At 40.3% G+C, this 23,335-nt stretch overlaps 1 protein-coding gene and 1 long non-coding RNA gene across 3 annotated transcripts; both read left to right on the top strand.

Moving 5' to 3' along the window:
* The first annotated feature begins 3,539 nt into the window (after positions 1-3,539).
* Positions 3,540-21,875, top strand: LOC117961473. 2 transcript variants are annotated; one of them, XR_004660410.1, is made up of 2 exons: positions 3,540-3,574; positions 21,576-21,875. It is a non-coding gene; the product is annotated as an uncharacterized LOC117961473 (long non-coding RNA). The 2 variants fall into 2 exon arrangements; XR_004660409.1 differs by having other exon boundaries at positions 3,544-3,562.
* ccn2a (cellular communication network factor 2a) lies at positions 19,369-21,798 on the top strand. Its single transcript, XM_034900154.1, has 5 exons — positions 19,369-19,635; positions 19,794-20,010; positions 20,118-20,360; positions 20,480-20,691; positions 20,810-21,798. Exons 1-5 carry the CDS (start codon positions 19,573-19,575, stop codon positions 21,104-21,106), a joined length of 1,032 nt encoding a protein of 343 aa, XP_034756045.1. The 5' UTR covers positions 19,369-19,572; the 3' UTR covers positions 21,107-21,798.
* Positions 21,876-23,335: the final 1,460 nt, after the last annotated feature.

Genomic DNA, 23,335 nt, shown 5'->3' with positions numbered 1-23,335 from the left:
AAGTCGGGCAAAAGCTGCTCAGCAAACACAGCTTGCTGTCACAAACACACCTAATATATGAATAGCCACAAGTATGTGAGATAGACAGGGGAAGGATAAGAGTGTGATAGAGAAAGAGGAGGGCAGAGAACTAGATAGACAGCTCACGAGAGGGAAAGAGGGAAGGAGGGAGGCCCTCGGTTTACTCGCAGTGTTGTGATATGTTCGTCATGTTTTCACACTGGGGGGATTCTCTGAATGCTTGTTTCCTTTTCACTGTCTGGCATTCATCCTCCACTGTGAGGATGTAGCTGACTCAAGTATGGCTAATACATTAGAACAGACAAGATAAGATGAGGTATACAGACTAGATTGGACTTGTGAGACAAGATGAGCTGATACACAGTATGTGATGAAAAAGGATGAGAAGTGCTAAGGTTTTATAGTATAAAATTAGCTGTGCTGATAAGAAATGAGACAAGATAATGTTTGTTAATGACATGAGATAAGTAATACTATATAGAAAAGGCGACACAACAAGATATGAGATAAGTGAAATTAACCCTCATGTTGCCCTCCGGTCAAATTGACCCGTTTTCCTGTATCAATGTTCTTTTTAACTACCCAATTCCCCCAAATAACATGATTGATTCCACACAACGCTCTTTTGCTGGTACAAATCTCTACGTTCATTCATTTTGGGGTGTCTTATTCAATTTTATAGCATTTGGAGAGAAAAAATTGAAATGGTTTTGAAATAGTATTGAGAAAAGTTGACATATTCCACTCTGTGATTATCCATCAACATGCTGTACATTCCTTTAATTTCCTTTAAATAATTCCTAATTTCTGCTTTTCTAACTCAAATATTAGGTATAAGTTCCCATAAATGAGGTTTATTGACCATAAATTCCAAAACAACTGTGAACTAAAGTTAAGAAGTTAGTATGACGTAGTGTTAAACGTAAAAAAAAAAGTGACAAACATTGAAAAAAAATGTAAAAGTGTAAAAAAAAAGTGATAAAAACGTTGGAAAAAGTTAAGAAAGTTGATAACAAGCGTCAACAAAAGTGTTGATTTTCAATTTTGACGGATTTGACAAATCAAATCTGCTGGCCTGTCATGTTCTGCTCTTTTTTGTTTTCAGGTGCTGAGAGTGGGCGGGGAGGTGAGTTGGGAAGGTCTCCACCGTTTTGTTCTTTGTACCCAATCAGTCGTATGATGACACAGTGGTAGTACTGTAATGCAGAGATGTAGAAAACATAGGCCTGAGGAACATTTACGGTAATAGCTCAACAAACTGCAGGCTAGGAGAGAGAAACAAGAGCTAGAATCACTACAGACATATGACAACAGCCACGACTGACTCTACCTGGACAGTTACATTTCAAACTGCGGCTCTGGGTAGTGGAAAGTCAAAAGCAGCAAGACATTCATTGTAGACTTTGATGTTTGAAGATGTCTTCTATACTTCCACACCCCACTGTTCCTGTTATGTTGGGTTAAGTTATGTTAATAGGGTACTTAGTTGAATAAACTACTTTTTGGTTACATTATCTGTGTGAGACCTCCCTTTTTGTTGCCGGCTTTGAGCCAGGCGGTGACACAGTTCATTCAAGATCAGATGAAGAGGGAGAGACCAGTTGGACTGGAGATGTTACATTGTAGCAATCTCAAACATGTCATGTTTCAGCGATGCAACTTTTGGAATGAACGCTATTGTTCCCGGAAATAACCCTGTCCCATATAGTTAGCTGTTAGAAAATGATGCATATACTCTAGCATTGCTAGGGGACAGGGGACGCAACCATGTCATCATGGCAGGTGTATCACTCAGGGCCCATGGAAGCGCAGTGCCGACTGTGAAGTTGTTTGGATGAGCGATTCTGAGCAGCAACAACCGAGGCCAAACGATTGGACCGTTCTAAACAGGCGTGTTTTCAACAGGCACTCTACTCTTTTCCTACTTTGTATTAAAAAGTGAGTTAACATGAACTTTACTGAAGAGGCAATGTGAGACGATAATCACACAAGATGAGGTTAAATGAGGGGAAATTTAATGAGCTTTACTCATGAGATGATACAAGATGAAATTTAATGAGATTTGATAACATAGATGACACATTTAACTGATAAGATGTGTTGAATGAAATGAGACAAGAACATTGATGCATTTTTGGGAACATTTTACGCTTTATCTTTAGAATTTCTCTGTGGATTACATCCTTTGAACCAAAGATGCACAACAAGCTAAACAGGCACAACTAAGACTTCAGCTAACTTCATCCCCATGTTTCTGTTATGTGACCGGTTCAATCCGACCTTCAAAGCACAAATCTGCCACCACATCAAACGTTTTCAGTGTAGACTTTTGCTTTTTGCCTTAATTTATCCTGGGAATATTTTGCCAAGCACACATGCTCTCTTTCATCAACACCCAGCATCAGACGGGCAAAGTTACACACATTCCTACCAGCGCAACCACAGTCTTCTAGTATAGGTACACTGGGCAGCTCCACCAGAGTAATTTGAACATTAAGAAATGTGCTCAAGGACATTTCTATGGTGTTAGCTGAAAGAGAGAAGAACAGGGCAGCATTCACTTTTCTGATCTACATTTTTCTTGGCAAATCTTGGATCCAACAGCTCAATCTTCTCATCAGCCCACTTGTCTAAACTTAAGCCTTGCACACACTGGAACTAGACATTTTGTGTAATGAAAGACATTTAGAGGAGAAACATTCCAGCATTTGGTGAAAGGATTTAGGCAAGTAATTAAAATTCATCCTGAGGGGTCATGATTGTCTGTATCAAACTTCAACATTGAAACATTGAGACGTTTCAATTATGTATCTCTTGTTGGCGAGAGAGGAACAGTCAAGGGGTCATCTTAACCATTCGGGTTCATTGTCTGGGAAACATAATCTGCACATAATCTGCAATCTGGAAACAATATCTGCACAAAATTGAATGAAAATCACTCCAATAATTGTTGAGATCTTTCCGTTTGGTAAAGTGGTGGACCAGCTGACAGAACAGACTAACCATGCAACAGCTCATCTACTGTAGGCCTATGTGATTTCACTCCATTATGCTCAAAACATTGGCACTGATATGACACATGCTTTTCAGCTGAATTGACATTATATAATTACAAAAACAAGTGCCAGACAGCATGGATGGTCATCCTCAATGGTTCAACTGTGACTTGCTGTTCCAGGCAAACGGCTCAGTGCTCACATCTTCATAAGAGCCCTCCCTTCATCCGGCAACATGTTGCTCTGCTCAGACCAGTCTGAACTGCCCCTCGCTAGGACACGGCCGCTCCAGCATCAAACGATATTTTTAATCAAGTGGTCAAAAGCTATTGCACAAACATTCTAAAGTAGCTTAGGTCAACAGTGCCCCAGAGACTGTTCTGTTAGCTGGAATGCTCCTGTACGCTGCGAACAGACCTCTCTTTGTGTTTCAGTCCAGCGGCCTCACGCCACACCGCACCGCTTTGGAATCCTGTTTGTTTTCTTTCAAATTTCTCAACCTAGTTCACTCCGATGTGGAAGCGCAGTGTGCTGTGTGTGTGTGTGTTTTTGTGTGTGTTTTCTATGTTTTAAGGTGTGTGCTAAGTGTGCATCTGTGTTTGTACCCATGAAGCAACAATATGGCTCATTGAGCATGTGCTCATTTTAAGCTGGTGCCAAAGTTCACATGCTTTAAAGTGGAACATACTGGAGAGTTAAAAATGATAAAGTTTGAGCCTGTGCAAATCCAGCCAGCTCCAGTGTAGGTTGTTAATGTAAAGAATTACAGATAGATGCCTATTGGACCAAAACTCAGGTTTCTGTAGTCAACAGGCCTGTTTTTTTAATTTGTTCCCATTCAGTTCAACTAATGCAGGATTTATTGAGCAGAATTTGTCCCTGTATTTTAATGCATTTGTCCTCCTGAAGACTCATACATGGTGAGTTTCCTCCATATTTTAAGACAAGACAAAAATGTAATCTGTTGTTTTTCTCTCCTAGCATTTATTTTTAGTCAATCCACTTATCTAACCAGTAATCTGCAATTATCCATAATAGAGAGGGCTTGTTAACGCCCTAGGTGCTGACTGGACAAACACCTTCCCTCTCATACTGTAAATCCTCCACCCCCTTTCTCCTAATTTCTACTGTTGGCAGACCAAGCCAGAGGAATTCATTATCCCGGAAACTTTTTGCAGAACAGAGTGAGCCAAGCAGAGCAAGGCTATTCTTCTTTCCTGTCCTTCCTGACAATAAAACCCTGGCATACAATCAACCTATTATTATTACCGCTACAGATGACCACTGTTCTTTTGCCATATGAACTGTAACCCTGGCTTACTCAATGTCCTGTGTTTACCCTGAAAAGCCTGGTTATATCTGTTCCTTACAAAACAACTCATTTGTTCCTATCCCAGGTCACACTGGGCAAGAGGCGGTGTCCCTCCTGGACCGGTTACCAGTCTGTGACAAGGTTGATACAAAATATAGTCAGGCAACCAGTCCCACTCACATTGACACCTACTGTGTGGGCGGGGTTGACCTGCATGTCATGGGACTGTGGGGGGAAACATGCACAGACATGCGGATAACTCCAGAAGACCCCCCAAAGTTAGATAATCAACAGGAGATCCAAGGAGTAAGTTTACATATCACAAATGTATTCATATAACAGTAGATGCTTTATAAGAATGTGATACTATACAGACATTTATCCTGGACGTGTGAAAAGGCAGAGATTGTACATTCACGCAATCTGTTACTATTTGGGATTGTTCATCAACAGGCATATCATCTGCAGACATAATATCCACTTTGGTTGTTATGCAGAAATAAGCAACTTTATGTCCCAATAAAGCATTGACGTGTAATGTAGTCTTTCCTTCCTTGACGGTTTTAAAAATGTCATGCCCTGCAATTCAGATTAGCACATAAACAATTTTGAAGCAGTTTTTCCAGGTAAAAGAGTTACACAATGTTGCTTTACAACGCCTTATCATGAACAGGATTGTATGATGATCTTATAAAAATGTACGCACAACAATGTTTATGATATCCTATGTTGAATACAATACGCGCTAGGCGTTCACACGGCGACTGGTCACTTGACAGTTAAGTTGAGCAGCCCCTACAGTTAAATTTAGCCAAGAAAAGGTTGCAGTGAGCTGGCTACAGGGCAACGTGAGTCCCCATTGTTTCAGAGGCCGTTGCAGTTAAGTTTAGCTGACAAAAGGTGACTGTTAGCTAGCTACAGAGCACCGATGGCCCTGGCTATCTAAACAGCCGTTGCAGTTTAGTTTAGAATACATACTAATTCCAGTGCGTTACTTTTTGTAGCTACACACAAGAATGGTTTATGACAACAGCTTGTACTTTAATAGTATGGACAAAATTGTGATGGATGGTCATACTGAGAACTCTTATTGTTCATGATGTTTTCATAAACATTCATCTTTTGCCTGTCCTTAAAACATTTCTGACTCTGATGTGTTTGACTTGGTTTCAAACCCTTTACTGCCCCATTTCAAGTAACCTGAGGAAATGCCTTTTCTGGGCTGTCCCACTAAAATGCCACATATAGGCGGCCCCTTCTAATACTGCAGGATAGGCTGCTCTGAAGAGCCCCTCCAAAATACTCTGTAGGGCGGTGTGTCCTGAATGTCCCACACCTGCATAAACACACCGAGCCAGGAGAGCTGCCTGCTGCCCTGCCAGGCACGCTAAACCACATATCCAAAAGGCAGGAGCATAACATACCTGGGAGCAGTTACCGTGAGAAGCGGAGGTAAAGTTGAATACACTCAACCACAAAAAGGTTGCAATCACAGGCAGAGTAAGAAAGGTGCAACCATCAGTTGATACATGCTTAGGGAAAGTCAGAGTGCAAATTAAGGTTTAATTTTTGCCACAACACCCAAAAAATACCTGGTAACAAAATAAAGAACACTATGTACAGTATGTGTGACATTGAACAAAGAAAGAAAAGATCCCTGGCTATCAAACACAGGGTGAGAAAAAAAGAGTAACTAGATGGACAGAGGAGACAAAGTCAAACTGAAATCACATTGGGTGATAAAACAACTTGGAAACTTTAGGGATATTTTAGTGAAATGAGCGTAGAAATGGTAAAAGGAAAAATCTCTTAGGAGCAGAGGGAGTGCAAACTGGGCCCCTGAGACAGGCTGCGTATTGACACGCTGTGACAGAACACCTACCTGTCAGACGTGCCACGCAAGGCTCTCCTCAGTCGAACAAGGCTTTATATTCACACAGCATCACACGACACCTCGTGGTTACGTAACTGTCCCACCCTTCAATCTTTTTACTGTAACTGAGACCTCACAAGGGGCCTGGTCACATATGCTGTTCTATAGCACAGGAGGCTCTGATTTAGCTAGTGGGCCTCCATTTTAGATCCTAGAGGAGTCTATAAAACGTGATCTCAGCAACAGGAACAAAAGTTGACTTTGAAGCAATATTTTAAGTGAGCAATGAAAATACTCTAAAACCCTGTAAATAAGAACTGGTCATTATTTGATCACATCCAAATGCATTACATGAATTTTGAAAAATATAATCCCAGTTTGCTGCCACTGATCTGACAGATAGCAATGTGATGGTTCCTTCCTGCGTCATCGCCTCCTCCTCCTCTGCTGCTGATGGATTTATACACTGAGCGGGACTGCATACAGCTGGAAAAATAGCAGTGAACTCACAGTTGATGATGCGTGGGATACAGCTAGGGTAACACATGTGGTGATGATGATACTTTTATCTGAATTCAAATTTGTAAATGTGACAATCTAATAATCCTTAAAGCAGACATTACAGTATGTGGCTGTAGTTTGGCTCTTGATTAAGACAATGTTGCCATTGCATCACCCAGATATGGGCTGTAGAGTAATCTGAGATTTTGTTGAACACAGTTCATACATGAGTACATATTGTCCACATTTTATATGAAAACTGCCTAAGAACCTATGTGAAGCAATTTGGAGGGACATACCGTTTCAGAAAATGCACTTAGTCGCTTTCTTGCCAAGAAAGAGTTAAATGAGAATATTGATGCCACTCTCATTTCTGACTGATGGCTTGTCTTAGCTTAGTTTGGCATAAAGATTGTAAATTGGGGGAAACATCCAGGCTCAGCTACAGCCTGGCTCTGTCTTAAAGTATTAAAATCAGCACTTCTAAAGGTTATAGATCATCTATTCATTCTGAACAAAATAGTGAGAGTAAAAGTGTAAAGCTGACAAGTTGCATTTTTGTCTTGCTAAGCTAAGCTAACATCTCCTGGTTGTAGCTTCATATTTTGAGTTGGCCTATCCATCCTCTCACTCTCAGTAAGAAAGCTTACACACATATTTTCCCAATTTTTTTCCGAAGTATTCCTTCAAGCTGATGTAAATTATGAAATGTTACTATTTTAGGTAAAGTCGTAGAAATAATTTCAATGCCAAAATTTAGCTTCCTTAGATCGGCTGTTGTCCACATTGTAGTAAATCTCAGCATGGTTTCCTCACCACTATTTTACCACTAAACTATTTCAAACCTTTTGCGTGTATGCTCTGATTCACTCTTGCTGAGATTGGAAAACATATTTCTTGCTGTCTGTGCTGAGGTAGGAGAAACATGTGAAACTTGGGTCGTCTGCTGCCGGTTTGACAGCTAGCTGAGCAATGACTTCTTCCTGCGTCATCACTTCCTTCTCACTTTGCTGAGGAATCCACGTTCCACTGTTCCAGGTGGGGAATATTCCTAGTTGTTGTGAAGAGAATGATGGGAGCAAAACACATTTCTGGTCAGTTTGGAGTGGGCAGGTATGCTGCAAGGTGAAGAACATTTGGAAAGCATAAGGGTACAGTTGGACAGCATTGCTCTGTATCTCTTGGTTATCATTGCCGTCAGAAAAAGTAGGAGAAAACACTTAAGAAAACATGATACTGTGAGAGCTACTTTTAGTAAAAGAGAGAGAAAGGAGTGAGTAACAACAGGCCAGCTATGACCTTCCAGCTGACAGACACACAGAGGAACACAGAGGGGTCAGATTGCCACCAAACAGACAGACGTGGAGCGAGGGTGTAGGCTGCATTCTGACCTTGCAGCTCTAGCAGACAGATGGGGAAAGGCCTTTGGTTCCAGACACACACACAGACAGGGAGGGGTCCAGTTAGCCACTGTGCAGAAACTTCATATCTGGAAACAATTAGAGCAGGTGGGAGCCCTGGCCAGGCTGTTTCTCTGAGACGCAGCAAAATTCTATCAAGACGTTATGGGGAACAGTTTGCTCTCCTTATGATCAAAACCACCAGTCACAAGGGAGCAGTTCATTATTCCATCAACATCGTATGAAGCAGCAGCTGACAATTTAGTTTTTTTAATGCGTTGTTAAGTTAAGAACACATTTGTGTTAACACTGACAGCCGAGCAAAAATGAAGGACGTCGGAGAGTAACATTTTCACAGCTGTTTACAAAGGAACAGTCCTCCTTGCGCTAATCGTTCACCTTTTGTTCATTTTCATTAGTCATCTGAGAACGGTGGTCCCTTTCACAGCGTTCAGCACTAACAGCTCCATCAGAGGACAGATCTGCTGTAGACTTTAAATGTTTTTTTCAGTCAAGACACCACAGAGACGCTGGTTTTGCCAACAAAAAGCTTCAACTGGATTTTTATCGGTAACGCCCAAACTCCAGCAGTGATGAGAGGTGCTCTTCACACACTTCTCTTATGAAAGTGTGTGTGGCTTGAACAATGTTCTGTCTGATCTAAGTTTTTTTCTCTGCGTTGCTGTCAATGCCAGTATGAGAAGCTGAATCTGTGGGCTGGTTTTGTCTTTAAATTGCATACAAAATACCTTTAAGTTCATGAATGTGTGCCATTTGTCATACAGTTTGCTATAGTCACACAGTGCTACTACGATTTCTGATTACATAAGGACTGTAGGCATTGCACAGACACACTAACCCTTTTGTATTGATCATCCATTTATATTGTGCCTGTGTGAACTGTGACAATGTTATTAATTAAAGACAAAGTATCTATAGGCAAATTAAAGTCTTCTGTTTCTCTGCTGCCTCTGTTATTAACCCTCAAATTCAACAGGTCACTTTTATTAGTGTTATCAGCACAATCTTACCTCAAGGCTTGGTAGCTGCTTTGGATCATTCAATCATGTGAAATGATCATCATTGGCAGATGGACTTTTCATCAGTTGTCATGCATTTTTATACCACTTGCTACACAAGATGCTAAAATCACAATTTTTTACATTAAGAATGGATCAATTGACAATGTGTATGATGTCTTTTGACTTATTGTTTTAGTATTCTGGCAACTTTACTGTTTTGTTTCAGTCTCACAACTCTCAACTGTGTTTTTTTCAGCCGTAGCAAGCAGCTGGTTTCCTCAAAATAACCCAATAAACTCACTGTACGCTATCTGCAGCACCAATCAGCAGAATGATACAATTAGCAGTTAGCTGGTGAACACAGTTTAGCATTTAAAGAGCCTAATATTTCCATCAGGAGACCAAACAGCGTTAACAATGTCAACTGGAACTGACATTTTTATTCCTATGGTTAAAGACAATCAAAAAATGTTAGTCGACACAATCAATAGGCAATAAATTGAAAGATGTTTCAGATGACACAGAGCACCCAGGTTCTGAGTATATGGGTGTACATTCTATTCCTTTTCTGTTTCTGTTACAATGGAACAGAAACCAAACAGCACTTCATTTGGGTGTGAAAAGAAAACAAGCATTCTGCGGATCCACTAAATAAATCTTTCAAATAATCTACGGAATAGCTCAGACTTATCCTGATGACATCACAAGTTTGGTGCTTAATTCTCGTAGCCAACCAATAGGTAGTCCCTGCAGACTGACTCTTGTTGTCTTCATTAACATATTATACTAGGACTTTTTCATGACTTTTTTATCACATTTTTCAACACACTGTGCAATGAATGTTTTCATCATAGTTCATTTTGTGGCACAGTGGCTCAACGGTTACCACTGGTAAAAAAGCCAACCAGTAAATTATCACTTCAGACTTTGACCAATGTTCAATTCCCTGCCCGGGTTGTCCTTTTCTTTTCTCGGTTTTTTTCAACATACTATGACTTTTTATGACTTTTTTGACATGCTATACAATGACTGTTTTTGAAATACTACACTGTGCCTTTTTTGACATACCAGACTATGACCTTTTATTGGCTTTTTTCTACATACAATGCTATGAAGGTTTTAAAACATATTTTCGTGTTCAATTCCCTGTCCAGGTAGGCCTTTCCTAAACATACAACCCTAGGCCTTTTTTTTAGATATCGTATAATATGACTTTTGTTGACATTCTATACTACAACTTTTTAATCACTTTTTCAGACATACTATGCTATGACTTTTCTTGACATGCTATACTATGACTTTTTATCACTTTTTCAGACATACTACACTATGACTTTTCATCACTTTTTCAACATACTATGCTAAGAATGTTTTCACCATATTTTTTTTGTGGCACAGAGGCTCATTGGTTGGCATGAACATACTATATTATGACTTTTTTATCACTTTTTGCAACGTACTATACAATTAAATTTTTTAAATGGCTATACTACGACTTTTTTATTCACTATTTTCAACATACAAGTCATACGTCCCATGACTTTTTTTAGACATGCTATACTCACTTTTTTCAACATGCCACACTATGTCTTTTTTATCAGTTTTTTCTAAATACTATATCATGACTTGTTGTCGACATGCTATGCTGAGTATTTTCGACAATTTTTTGACACACTATACTATGACTTTTTTGGACTATTTTTGACATACTATACTATGAAATTCTTACTTCTTTTGACACATATAATTTTTTACTACTTTTTTTTTTTACTACATACTACATTATTATCATATGACACTTTTACCACATAAGCCACATTTTTTATATAGTATTCTATGACTTTTTATCACTTTTTTCACAAACCTAATCTATGACATTTTGACATGCTATGCCCTGACTTTTCTTTTATCAGCGATTCTCACTATTTAATTATGCCACTAATCCAGTTTAGCTTTAGCAATCAAACCTTTTAGCATTCACATGCATTTTCTAATGGACATGCATTTTCTAGTTCTTAATACAGGTTGTGTTCCCCTTTGAGATGCATGCTACACATGAAATTAATATGATTGAATGCTCCATTACAGATCACTAACTGGATCTTGAAGTGAAATTGTTTTCAATGTCAAGAATGAACTTTGAACCTCAATGTTTTCATTATGACAGCAGGGAATAATTGTACAAAGACACACAAATCTCTGCATGCGATTCATAATTCTAAATAAATAAGGTACTGTTGGAGGGTGTAGGTATGTTCATATATGAGGTATAAACAGCAGCTAAACCATGGTAAACAGCTTGTAAAGAATTTGTATGTTTGATTGATGTTGTATAAATTGAGATTTGCATTACTGGCATCCGCTAAATGATCAGAAACTAGCCAACAAGTTCTGTGGCAAGGAGATTCTGTTTCTGACAGTAAACCAACAAACTGTAAAAGCAGTCACTAAGCTTTATATGAAACTTCATGAGAGCACAGTTCGCCTGCCAACAGCCGGTAACCCCTCCTGTAAAACAGACAGTAAATACATACTTTGAAGACCAGGTTGACATCTCAGTGTGAAAGAAAAAAAACACATAAATTTAAATCTAAGCTTTGAAAAAGTCTAATGAAATAAAAACATTCAACGTTTATTTGATGTTGAGGAATGTCAAGGTGAAGTCTTGACCTGGATCGCTGCACATCACGGCTTGAAACACCTGTCTGGGAAGCAGAAACCCACAAAGCAAAATGTCCGTTTTTTCTCAGCTTGAAATAACATTTACCTTGGCGGTGAATGAGACAAAGCAGCAGCGTGTGATTAAAGGCGATGTTTTTATTCAAGGCTTTTACAGGAAGCCAATTAGCCGAGGTATGCAGTCGTGTGCCAAGCTAATAAGGGGAAGCTGACATTCCTGCAGGGAAGCGGTGGCCTCAGAAAGCTACAGAATATGTATTTACAATCGTTGCCTGCTATGTGTGAGCCACAAGACTTTCCATTCAAACCCTTCAAAACATGGATTTGTTTAACAAATTCAAATATTGAAAAAGGTTAGGATGTGGTCAGGCTCAGGGAACGACAAGGTGAGTAAATTTGAGAACACTGAAAATCTGAAGAGGTTGATTGTTCTGTTGTCACTGGATGATAAGTGTCACCTTATAATTAAAGAGAGCATTGTATGATTCTGGTGTTTCAGAAACTGCCTCATTAGGCAAAACAATGTAAAGTGCCAGAGGCCATGAAATGTCAAAGTGTTGTAAGAGAAAAGCACATGCACATTGTGTTGCACTTTTGAAAAACAGTGGTTTGTGTTATGTGTGCTAGTCTGGTCCTCAAAAACGCACTAGTCACACACTTTGCATCTTGTTTGTTTGATCACATATACACACAGAAACATGCTGTTGCTATTTCTTGACAAACAGTTAATCGGCCCAACTTTAGAAAGACTGTAGATAGATAGATAGATAGATAGATAGATAGATAGATAGATAGATAGATAGATAGATAGATAGAATAGATAGTTCAGTGTGCTTGTGCCACTGGCTCCGATGCTGCTGCCCCAGCAGATGGTGGAGGAGAACAGAGTGCTAGCAACAGTATACATATATATATATATATATAAGACACAACATTGTGGAGTAGGCTGGTGAACAAACAGGATATACCATTTATTTATAGAGCTTTAGGGTTGTTGTTAGGCCAGGTCAGCTGTTTCACCCACAGTCTGCTCAAGGTCAATCACCTCCTGGTTCAAGCTCCATATTCAACATGCAGCCATTAGAGTAGCATCAATTTAGTCATCTAACTCCCGCTAAGAAGCAAATAGGCACAGACTTTCAACTTAGTGACAAGCTTAGTCATTCTCAATGTCCTCCAGTTAAATGCTTCTATTGTGGCCGCAGCACTGTGTGTGGCAGGACCGATGTTATATTTAGAAACCATCACCTGTAAAGACAAGACCATCTTTAGGGTCACAGGCACTATATGACCCCAAGACTTTTGCCTGATTTCATCTGACCATCAATAGGACTTCCAGAGAACAAAGTACTCAGTGAGAACAAATAGTGCCAGACATGAAGTCTAAGATTAGAAATCTCCAGCTGAAAGGTCACTAAAACAGAACGGAGGCCATCCTCGACCCACACAGAGCTGTGTTTAAGTACAGACCACCTGACTTCCATAGCCATGTGTGTGGCAGTAAGTGTGTGACACATCTGAGATGAGTTTCTTCTGTTTGTTGAAAGAGTAACAGCCCAAATTCTCATCAGTGTCTCTAGTCTAAACACTTTCCCAGGATACAGGTTTAAAAAAAAAAAGGCACTTTCCACTCTCTCTCTCTCACTCTCTCTCACTCTCTCTCTCTCTCTCTCTCTCTCTCTCTCTCTCTCCACCTTTGACATTTCAGCCACCCATTAATCCCCCTTGTTATATTTGTACAAATTTTCCCATGCACCATATCAAGTTTTAGTTTCCACCTGTGAGCTTCTGCCAGTCAAAAATGCTTTGTCCAAGGTAGATGAAAGCAATATCGTCTCCCTTGTTAACACAAACTGAAAAATGCACTCCCCCAGATATCCATTAATAATTGATTTATGTGAAAATTTTACAAAAGAATGCATGTCACCTTCCAAAAATGCCCCTCTGGCATCTAACGGTCGATATATCATGCCTCGGTCCATTACCCCAAGTAATCCAAGACTGCATGAAAAGATTGAGTCTCATGCATGTTTCCAGCCTGAACATTTTCCACCACTCCAGGCTTTAAATAGATACAACATCATTCATACATACATCATTGACAGTTCATCTGCCCACCAACCCCATTGTTAAATCTCAACAAATCATCCCAGCCAGGCTCCAGATCCATTATTAGTTTCCACTGCTTGTCTCTTCATAGGCAGGCTTTAAAAGTTGCCGTTCCAAGTCTTTCATCTCTAAGTAATTGACCTATCCCTTCTTCATTGTTAAAATGCAACAGATCACCGTCCCATCCATTAGATATTTTCCCCCCATGAGTGTTTTTGCAGACGGGCTCCAAATTGTAAAAGGAAGCATCGATTTACTTTCCCAGGACATTTTGCTCAGCCTGTTTGCTTCACGGCTAAAATACATAACGCAGATGTCACTGCAATGCTATGCACTTATTCTACTTTCTTGTCAAGGTTGTTACCTTGGTTGGTCTGTATCCCTTATATGTGGCCGTGTGCAACGTTGATACAAATACACGTGTTTTTTGTGAAATACAAAATAACAGTACTTTGTCTCCTGTTTGCAACCATGTTGTTTTCAACTTCACCCTCACCTTCTCTGCAGGCAGGCAGGCAGGCAGCCCAAGAGTTCAAAGAGGCAGAAATATACAGGCAGGAAAATAATTTTGAGATTTTGGTTTCATGTTCAGTTTACACAGTGGTATATAGATGGTTGGTTTGAAGGCTAAAGCCTAGGAACATTCCTCGAATAGCCTGCCAGCTACCACTAATGGAATTTAGTTTAATGGATAGCTGAGTGCAGATAGCTCAACCAAAGCTTCAAATTTGGACTTGGTTTGGGAAAAACACTCTGGGTTTGCCAATGTATTATATACATATGCTGGGAATATACATACACATGTGCAGTTAGTACACTATGTCCTCCAAAATGACCCTAAATTTGAATAAACAGAAAGTGAATATTTGAATGAACATGTGTTTTATTGTACAGCTGTTGTACTGCGAAGACTGTTTTAATAAGGTTTCCCTTATAAACTAAGTGTGCATTTAAAGTAAAGTAAAACTGCAGCATGGTTTGGACAAATGTATCCACTAAACCTCACACCTTATTTTCAAGCTGGCATAGAAGGTAAAGTACACAAAAGCCCAGTGGGAAAAACATGCAGCCTTAGTACAGAGTGTTCAGTTCCACTGGCCTTTTTACTTCTGAAGTTTATCTTTCTATTCAGCTTTAAAAGTGCCTGGAAGGTATGACTGCAGCTGTGCTGAATATGAGCAGTGTGTGGGAACCTTTGAAACAGCTAGAAGAGACCTCCTCTGTGGCATCAGCATGAGGTCTGACATCATCAAGCATGGTGTGATGGAACTGCACACACAAGAGGTGTCAAAGTAAACTAGGAATAATATCCACATTCCACGCATGAAAGAGAGTAAACGTGGACAGTGTGGATACCAGAACGAGACAGATAAGAATCTAGCCTGGTCAGACACCGAGTCTGTCATCTCCACACATCCTTAAGTTGGAAACTCCCCAGCTGACACAGTTATGTACCCCTGTGATGTCACACAGTAGCTATAAAAACCAGCAGTGAAGTAATGAGGCTATAAGTGGCCGGCAGTGATATGCGTGCATCCAGACTAGGATAGAAGACAGGCCTTGACCTGGAATAACTGCACAGGTCACATAACCTTACATCAGTATGACTGCAGAGCTAAAACAGAAACATCACTCCATCAGTTGATTCCCTTGGCAAGGGGGAGGTAATAAGGGTACATTTTCATTTTTTTAAATAACTGAAATGTAAAACAGTACATCGGTATTTATTATTATTGTTTATTTTTATCATTGTCACAGGTGATTCTACTGGCGTCAGCTGTATTCCTGAGATTCCAGTGTTCCGTGTTACTGTACACAGAATGTCAACTCTTGGCCCTGTTACTGCAATGCTGGCACCACCAATGCCAGAATGTAATTATTACTGTGAGCTGAATATATTCCACATCCGTCACCTGATTTTCCTATGTAATATTTAATTTGCAAAGGCATGACCCCCCGACCCTGCCTCTGATTGGCTGATTTAACCAATCTCACTCCTTATGCCAACCATCCAACCCAACCAATGAAGGCAACGAGTACTAGTCAATCAGAGACAGATTATTAGCCATCCTAGGAAAACAATTGTTCTTTCAAATGTTGATCAATGTTTTCTAGACTAAGGGACTTTTCCTTTGACATACTTCCTCTTGAAACACAGTGTTGCAATTCTGACATGGAACAAAGTCTAGCATCTGGCTTAAGAGACAGTTTTCCCTCAAGATTTGGTGCGTGGAGACCATAACAGAGCTAAGAAAAGTAGAGTGAATGTTGGACTTACATTAATCAGTTGGACACAAACACAACTAAACTAAACAAGCAACTGTTTGCTGGTGTTTACAGCTGTTTAAAGCTTTATTCCGTTGATGACTAGCAAAAATTCAATTAGTGGAAGTATAAAGCAAATAAAGGCCATTTTCTTTTGTAGAGGATGTGAAGGGGCCTTATTTTGTAAATGCTTAGTGTTTAATTGGTTATAGATGTTATTAGTGTACACTGGTACATAACAACAAAGAACAATAACACAATTTTCCAACATATGAAATGTAACAGACTTAAGGGAACAAAAGGATGTTCAACAACACTGATGTCAACCAGCCCAAAGCGGAAACAGCCTCCCCTGACATGGTATCACCACCACAGTTCCATTACTGCTTTTAAACTACAGCTACTCTCTTAAACAAATATCTTGGTCTATACTTAGCCTTGACATATCTTAGCCTACCACACACAGAGCCATGTGTTTCCTTTGGCCACCGCAGTCAACCCATCCACACATCCAGGTCTGCAGAACAGTGAAGTACGTGGCCAAAAAGCCTGCTGATGTTCAGCACAGGAAACCCTGAGACTGACAGACTGCAAAGACAACCAGCAGCATAACAACAACCAGAAAAAAAAGTTCCAATATTACAGTGACAATGCAGAAAAATTTCATTTACTTTGTTTTCTTACAGTCTTGCAATGGATAGACTCTTTTATCGTAGTATACGACTCAGATGTCCTCTCAACACTCTTACCCAGCCAAACTGATTGATTAACTTGAACAAAGCTCCAAAAATAACAACAGGATCTGTACACAACATCTCTTAAAACTTTTTAAAAAATGTGCCTGTGATCTAAGCTAAATTGACTTTATAAACAACTTGGGAAAAACTGCACAAAAAAAATGTCAAGTTTGAGTGTTGTTTTGCAGCGTGGTCGGAGAACGTTCCTCCATCAAGCTGTTTCCTTTAGATATCATGGAGCTGAAGCTAGGGCCCTGAGGCTGTGATGACAGGACTGACAGCACACACACACACACACACACACACACTCACACACACATGCATCACACTTTCACTCACAGCTGTGTTTTTCCTCGCTCAGATGGACTAATAGGAGTCCCTACTGTACTGAGCCAGCACAGAGAAATAACAAATCCATATTAGGAAACGAGCAGACGTCCTTATATGGGAAAGCTTCCTCTGTAGTAACAGCCCTGTCTGCTGGCTTTTCACTCACATTCCTTCAGCTCCAGGTTTTTCTGTGAGTTTTTCATTTCCGATTCGCTGGCTGTAGAATGAGCAGGGCCGCCTTTCATAAGAGTCTGGCCTGGTGTGTGATCCCCCTTTTTCGAAAAAAATACACAAACCTCTGTCTAGCCTCTTTCCTGCAATCCTCCAGGGACTTGGCCAGGGACAGGGCACACCTGGCCTTTTTAAGTTTGTCACAGACTAAACCTCATTAGGCAGGTGAGAAGTCAGAGAACATGTATCCTTTGTTCCCGTAATATCTGCCCCTCATGCCTTCATGGTCCAGGCTGTACTTTTACTAAAGCCGACTTAGGATTTTTAATCATGAATTGTCCTTACTAAGACCCTTAGAGTCAAAACTTCCAGTCAAATGGGAAATACAATCGTCAGCCTTTGTTTTCAACAAAATCCTCTAAAAGAAACTTTGCCTTTTTGGGAAGGAAGAAAAGTAGCCTAATGTGCCATTAACTAAGAGCATTAGTCTTTGTCCCCAAAATACCTGTCCTGCATACTTTGGCAGGGCAGCAAATTCACCTCAGGTAATTTAAGAAAGAGAAAATCAGGGTCATCTTGTCTTATTCAAATAAATGACCCTTGTGGAGGCATAGCACATGTTCTATTAACCACTTTACTAATCTATAAGGTTGAACATCAACTAAACTGGAGTCTCATGTGATTTAGCATCATCTGTACTATTTGATGTTGTTATTTATGGTAGCTTGCATCATGGTAATCATAAAAGTTAGACTGGTTGCTTGTAGTTTGCAGAAGTGCAAAATAACAAAGTAAGTATATTTACTCATGCAGGCCTATCGTATTTAAAATGTAAATGTATTTTGGGTGCTGTCATTTTATGCTATTTTATACTTCTCTCCCAATACATTTCAGAAGGTAATATTATACTTTTTACCACACTATGTTTTAGTAACCATTGTTTTAAAAGAATTCTAACAGGAAATGTAATGCAGGACTTTGACTTGTGATTGAGTATTTTTTACATTGTGGTGTTGCTACTGTTACATCAGTGAAGGATCAGAATACACAATTCACCACTGCTACTATTAAATTAGTTTATATCTATCGACACAGTCACAAGGGAACTCAATCTACAAATAGCTTGCTATCATTGGGTTCACAAAATCATCAGAGGAAGTATTTGTGAACAAAATGCTCTACTCATGCACAATAGATATTAACGTGTTATAATGTTCAGTGCTTAAAGTTGCAGTTCAGCCACTGATGTCATTGCACAAGCATGCCACTGCGGTGTCCCATGTATATCAGTGACTACACAAATACAGAAGACAAAGTTACAAGAATGTTGCAGCAGTTCCAAAGTCTCTGTGCACCTTGTTAGATAACCATCTGAAGTTAATGAGTCAAATCAACTTCCTTTCCCTAACAGCAGACTGTTAATTTGTTAAACTACAGACTGTTTGTGTGCCTTTGATGCCAAAGCTGAGGAATGCTGTACAGTCTCAACCACCCATCACACATTAATCATTATGATATTTATGAGTTTCTCCCTGCTTTTTTTAACTATTCTTTTTTCATTCAAAGCCCTTTGTGTCTTCCTTTTTGAACTGTGTTTTTTTCTACTCTTCTCTTTTTTTTTAGATTAATATTTATAGGTACCGGCTGTCTGTTTGTGAAGTCAGTCTTCAGGAATTCCCAGTGTGGGGTCCCAAGCCTCTAACCAGACTCAACCTCCCATTCCAGATGAAAGCCGCTCTAAGAGAGAGAGAGACAGTGTTGTTTTGCCGAGCAGCAGAGCCTTGCCTTCAGACAGCAGGAATGTGGGATGTCTGGAGTGGGGGTCAGGAAGTAAGGAAAGAATGTCCATGTATGCCAAGTATGTCCATGTTTGTCCAGGGCTGGCTCTCCATTCAGCCCCCAGTGACGTGCTACGAGGGCCAGTGAGTATAAAGGGAGCTGGGCTCTGCAGCCAGAACTCAGATCAACTCCTCTACTGAAGCTAAACTCTAGCTTTCACCAAGAAAGACTGTGACCGGAGCAGCAGAGACACGCTACAAGACAAGAGATCAACTCGATCAGAAACGGTTTCTCGAGCTCAAACTCTACGACTAAAGGAAAACTTTCTCAACAAGACTTAAGGAAAAACTAGAATCTATTTTTACAAGGAAGAAAAGATGTCTGCTGGAATGAAGAAAATGATTTTGCTGCCTTTCCTGAGCATCATGCTCTCATACATGGTAAGTCAAAAAAACTGACTTTATACTGTTGCTTTTGTTGTTTTGGGCTCAGACGTTCAGGCTTTAAACATGTAGGCAACGATCGAGTCTTTAACCTTTACTCTTGTCAGAGCATGCGGAGATGATGTTTAACTAAGCATGTGTCTGTGTGTGCTCAGGTTGCAGGTCAGGAGTGTAGCAACCAGTGTTCGTGCCCCTCCACTCCGCCCCAGTGCCCCCCAGGAGTGAGCTTGGTACTGGATGGCTGCGGCTGCTGCAGGGTGTGCGCCAAACAGATGGGGGAACTCTGCACTGAGAAAGACTTCTGTGACCCACACAAAGGCCTCTACTGTGACTTTGGAGCGCCCATCAACAGACGCATTGGAGTGTGCACAGGTGAGCCATTCTAATAACTTGTTTCTGTGACGCCCTGCTGTAGATCATTAACTGTCCCTAATGTATGAACCGACTTGTGACCTTTCCCTTGTCGTTGTCCCCCTCAGCTCGAGAGGGAGCCACATGTGTTTTCGGAGGCATGATGTACAAGAGCGGGGAGACTTTCCAGAGCAGCTGCAAGTACCAGTGTACCTGTCTGGATGGAGCCGTAGGCTGTGTTCCTCTTTGTTCCATGGACATCAGGCTGCCCAGCCCAGACTGCCCCATGCCGAGACGCGTCAAGGTGCCCGGGAAGTGCTGTGAGGAGTGGGAGTGTGACAGACACAGTTTCATGGGCTCTGCTTTGGCCGGTAAGTTTGCCTCCTTTTCTTTTAGGCAAACAATACTTACATTTTTTGTTGATCTTCATACAAAGAGGAGACACAATCAGAATGTCTTTCTAATCAAGCATTTGCTCCTGTGTTTACAGCCTACAGAGAGGAGGAGACTTATGGCCCAGATCCTTCCTTGATGAGGGAAAACTGCTTGGTTCAGACTACTGAATGGAGCGCATGCTCTAAGACTTGTGGCCTTGGGATCTCCACAAGGGTCACCAATGATAACCGTGAATGCCGCCTGGAGAAACAGACCCGGTTGTGTATGGTGCGTCCATGCGAGTCACAGCTGGAGCAGAGCATTAGGGTGAGTTCTTGTTCAAGTGCACTGCTTTCTTTCATGAACTGTACATATACAGTATTACCACTTAAATAGTCAAAGAATGCTTAATTAAGTTGCTTTGCTCTTCATTTGCGTCCTGCAGAAAGGAAAAAAGTGCATTCGTACCCCCAGACTCTCAAAGCCCATGAAGTTCGAGATCTCTGGCTGCACCACCACCAAGTCCTATAGGCCAAAGTTCTGTGGCGTCTGCCTGGATGGACGCTGCTGCACGCCCCACAGAACCACCACCCTGCCCATGGAGTTCAAATGCCCTGACGGACAGGTGATGAAGAAGCACATGATGTTCATCAAGTCCTGCGCCTGTCACTACAACTGCCCCGGGGAGAACGACATCTTCGAGTCTATGTATTACAAGAAGATGATGGGAGACATGGCGTGAGCCACTAAAGGACGATCCCAGTTTATGACTTGAAAACAAACAGAACTCCATCTCATTTTGCAGCTCAGTATATATGTTTTTTATGTTTAGTTTTCTCATTTTCTCATTGTAAAAGTATGGTCCAGACACTTGATTAAGTGTCTGTGTGTTTTGTATGGCTGGCGCACACCCAGCCACTTAGACTCAGACAGAGGGTTGCACAGCAGCTCCAAGAAATTACTGCACTATAACTTCTATTATTGACAAACCTGCTGTCAGGTTGCCGCCCATTCCCTTTAAAATCCCTTTTACAGACCCGTCCATTTTACTGTATGCATTTGTGTACATTATATAAACCTTGACGTCCTCTCTAAATGAGGTGCCTAATAATTCCCCCCACCCTTCAAGTCCAGACCAGACCTGGAAACTCTAAGCAGCTGTAGATGGAGAATGCAGACCACAGCAGGCCAGTGTTCCCCTGTCCAAACAGGTCTGTGTGTGTGTGTGTGTGTGTGTGTGTGTGTGTGTGTGTGTGTTAGCACAGGCCTGAATGTCAGCCTTGTCTCTGCGTCTACGCTGTTCACCATACTCCCAGAGTAGAGGAAAGGTCAGAGTTTCCCCCCCAGCATGTGGATGAGAAAGCAAGCAGCGTGCTGAGTTTAAGGTTAGATATGGAACACAGTGGGCTTATCCACCGCACTGAGAAAAAAAAATATGACATGTTGACTATTACTGATTCAGGTCAGAAGGAAGAAACCAAGTGTCTATAGGAACGAAGTGTATTTTGTACGAAAACAGAAGAAAATACTGGAAGAATTGTAATTTCATTCCTTTTTTATTGTTGATGTGTAAATTATGTATATATGTGTATAGTTTAAGTTAATTTAAAAGCCAAATTTGTTCTGTGCTTTAAAATGTATCGATAGTGTATTTTTTGTCGATAGTATTTTTTACAATTTTATTGAGAAGTGTGACACAAATGTTACATGTTTCACTTTGTAGCTGGAAATAAAATGTTATATTTTTTATACAAACATGACATGAGTATGCCAATTTGTCTGTCTTTAAGTCCATGATATACAGTACTATGGGATCTATTGAGCAACACCTTAAACTAAGCATACTTAACAGGCACTGGAATCACATGTTAGCGATCTGCATACTGTAACTAGTACTTGTTCATGTTTAACTTTAGACATCTTTGCCATTGCATGTATTCATGTGTAATTAGAAAGAAGCACTCTCTGAGAGCCAGAGTGCAGGAAATCAACCTTGCTCAGTCACTACATCAAGTCTGCAGCTGAAGTCAACAAAATGGTGAAATGATTTAATCAGGTGGGAGTTTTCTCTATGATAATAAATACTATTACATTCCCACCACAGGAATAACATACGTTGGTTTGTTCTTCCACTTTCCACTTATGTAACATTTACTGTAATGCCTTCTTCAGTAAACACAGAAGTTAAAAAAAATGTATAGGTTCATATGCAGAGAACATGAGTAATGCACAGGACTGGTGGCTGTTGACCAAATTGCTCCCCATTGATTTGTTAGCTGAACTGAAAAAGCATAAACCTTTTATACACTTTTTTTTCTGTCATTTTTACATAAGAAAATATGGATATATGATACTTTAGGTTACAAAGAACCACAATTAAATGACTCAAGGTGATAGCACTGGCCTTTCAAATCTCTCTCGCTCAGAGCGCTCACCTTTTGGAAAGAGGACTGAGACAGTCTAATGTCGCCATCTGGTGCCCTTTTCATTTGGTTGTCATGGATTTTCTTTATAACATTTTCAGCTTGTTTTGGCACTCATAAGCATTCGTCTTAAAAGAAAGATGTCTTCACAGCCTTAAATGAATCTCTCTGAGTTGTAATTATTGGTCAAACAGTTACCTGTGGTTTGCAGCAGAACGTTCTAAATGTATGTTTACCAAGAGTGGTACGCTGTTGTGTAAAATTGCCCAATGGAAAACTAAAATGTCAAACCTGGCTGTAATGTATTCCTGTTCCTCTACGTCTTTACCTTTCTTAACTTTAAACTGTATTAGAACCATTGCTATGGTGCTACATTTTCTGTTTATAATGATACAAGAGACCACTCTCAAAACAGTTGCTTAGGTTATAATGCAAATTAAAACACTTTTTCTCTTGGTAGTCAGGCTTTAAGACTCTTGGTATTTGCATATATCAGTGCTGTTACTGTGCATAGACACTAATCCTACGTGTCACTTTTCAGTTTGGCT

This window comes from Etheostoma cragini, chromosome 18 (assembly GCF_013103735.1).
Source record: "Etheostoma cragini isolate CJK2018 chromosome 18, CSU_Ecrag_1.0, whole genome shotgun sequence".
NCBI classification, from domain to species: domain Eukaryota; kingdom Metazoa; phylum Chordata; class Actinopteri; order Perciformes; family Percidae; genus Etheostoma; species Etheostoma cragini.
This window is presented reverse-complemented; position numbering and strand designations above follow the sequence as displayed.